We start from the raw sequence: 2,283 nt of genomic DNA on the forward strand, positions 1-2,283 counted from the left end.
TTATGTCCCATTTTTAAGTCTTAGGCGGTCATTTGCAAAACAATACCCAACTTTAGAGGTGGGGTCGAACAATAATAATCGGTAGTTATGATCACTCTTATATATATATATAATGTGGGAATTAAAGGAACAACTAGAAATTATCAATAACAAGTATCAAAAGCAAGGAATCAACACAAATACGATCTACTAAGTTTGGAAATGACTAGGGTGTGTATCACGGTGGGGTTTCAACTCAATAAGTAAAGATTAATCACAACTAAATCAATTGATACATGGATAGAATTTGGTCTGTAGTCTCTCTCTCTATATATATATAATGTGGGAATTAAGGGAACAACTAAAAATATCAATATCAAGTATCAAGTATTTGGTGGTCTTCATGGATGTATTACATGTTGGCAAAAGATATGAACGACTACTCGAATAAGATGTTAACATAGAGAAACTTGCTCTTCTTCTATTACTTCAGAAGACAACTATACAAGTCTTCAAATTGAACTTGGAAAGAAACAAACCTAGAGAAAAAATAGGGCACTAATTTAGCACTAACCCATGACTTGCTAACTAACTAACATCAAATAATTAGGACTCCTAGAGCTAGTTAACTGGAAACATAAAGGACTCCTAAAAGTACTGCCACTAACAACATTAAATTTTGAATCAGTCAAGTAACACTTCCCCTTGATTCAAAATCACACACTCCCAACTGCAACTTGAAATATTCATGCTTAGCTTGAGGAAGAGACTTCATAAATATATCTGATGCTTGCTCATTTGTGCCGCAGAATTTCAGCACTATTCTTCCATCTGCCACTAATGTCCGGATAAAGTGATATTGCACATCAATGTGCTTAGTTCTCCCATGAAAAGGATTCTTAGCCATAGCATTTGCTGATTTGCTATCAGGAAAAAAAATCTCACTAGACTCATTTTGCTCGTAACTAAAATCTTCAAGTAGTTTTCGGAGCCATAAAGTTTATTGTGCTGCTAAATTTGTTGTTGTATACTCTGCCTCAGATGTCGACAAAGCTATTGTCTCCTGCTTCTTTGAACTCCATGTCACAACTCCAGAACCAAAGCTAAAACAACTTCCGAAAGTGTTTTTTCGGTCATCTAAGCAACCTGCATAATCACTGTCAGTAAAGCCAACCAATCTGAAATTTGGTGCNAAAAAAGGATTCTTAGCCATAGCATTTGCTGATTTGCTATCAGAAAAAAAATCTCACTAGACTCATTTTGCTCGTAACTAAAATTTTCAAGTAGTTTTTGGAGCCATAAAGTTTATCGTGCTGCTAAATTTGTTGTTGTATACTCTGCCTCAGATGTCGACAAAGCTATGTCTCCTGCTTCTTTGAACTCCATGTCACAACTCCAGAACCAAAGCTAAAACAACTTTCGGAAGTGTTTTTTCGGTCATCCAAGCAACCTGCATAATCACTGTCAGTAAAGCCAACCAATCTGGAATTTGGTGCTTTAGAATACCAGATGCCAAAGTCTGTTGTTCCAGCAACATAACGAAGAACTTGCTTCACAACACCAAAATATTGCTTTGTGGGACTTTGCAAAAATCTAGACAAAACACTAACAGAAAAGGCAATGTCAGATCTAGTGTGCATTAGATAATTCAAGCCACTAACTAAACTTCTAAATAATTTAGGACTTGCTTTCTCAGTTCCATCTGCACGCTGCAACTTTTCATTGATATCCATCGGTGTAGTTGTTCACCATATAGAACTTTTTCAAAAGATCCTCTGCATATTTCTTTTGAGAAATAAATATTCCATCTTTATCTTGGATCATCTCAAGCCTCAAGAAATATTTCAATAAGCCCAAGTCAGACATCTAAAGTTTCCCATCATACTGGACTTGAAATCATTAACTAAAGACTTTGAGGAACCAATATAAATCATGTCATCAACATAGAGACAGACCAACAAAAAATTGTCAGTACCTTGTTTCTTCAAGTACAAAGTGGGCTCGTTGTCAATTCTTCTAAATCCTCTACCTTGAAAGAATGAGTTAATTTTGCTATACCATGCACGTGGAGCTTGCTTTAGCCCATAAGAACTTTTCTTAACTTGTAAACTTTATTCTTGTTGCCAGTAATCATAAAGCCTTGAGGTTGTGAAACATAAACCTCTTCTTCTAAATCGACATTCAAGAAAGCAAACTTCACATCAAATTGATACACGGGCAAGTGTAATTATGCAGTCAAAGCCAAAACAACTCTCACTGTTTCAAATCGAGCAATAGAAGAAAAAGTTTTGTCAAAATCTACAC

At 35.5% G+C, this 2,283-nt stretch overlaps 1 protein-coding gene across 1 annotated transcript; it reads right to left on the reverse strand.

The window, feature by feature from the left end:
- Positions 1–1,337: 1,337 nt before the first annotated feature.
- Positions 1,338–1,712, reverse strand: LOC125845726 (uncharacterized mitochondrial protein AtMg00810-like). The gene has a single exon (XM_049525263.1). It carries the CDS (start codon positions 1,710–1,712, stop codon positions 1,338–1,340), a length of 375 nt encoding a protein of 124 aa, XP_049381220.1.
- Positions 1,713–2,283: the final 571 nt, after the last annotated feature.

The sequence above is a fragment of the Solanum stenotomum genome, chromosome 11 (assembly GCF_019186545.1).
Source record: "Solanum stenotomum isolate F172 chromosome 11, ASM1918654v1, whole genome shotgun sequence".
NCBI lineage: Eukaryota > Viridiplantae > Streptophyta > Magnoliopsida > Solanales > Solanaceae > Solanum > Solanum stenotomum.

What these genes read in the sequence shown, in the direction of transcription:
- LOC125845726 (XM_049525263.1), bottom strand. Translation starts at nt 1,712, where the DNA reads ATGGATATCAATGAAAAGTTGCAGCGTGCAGATGGAACTGAGAAAGCA.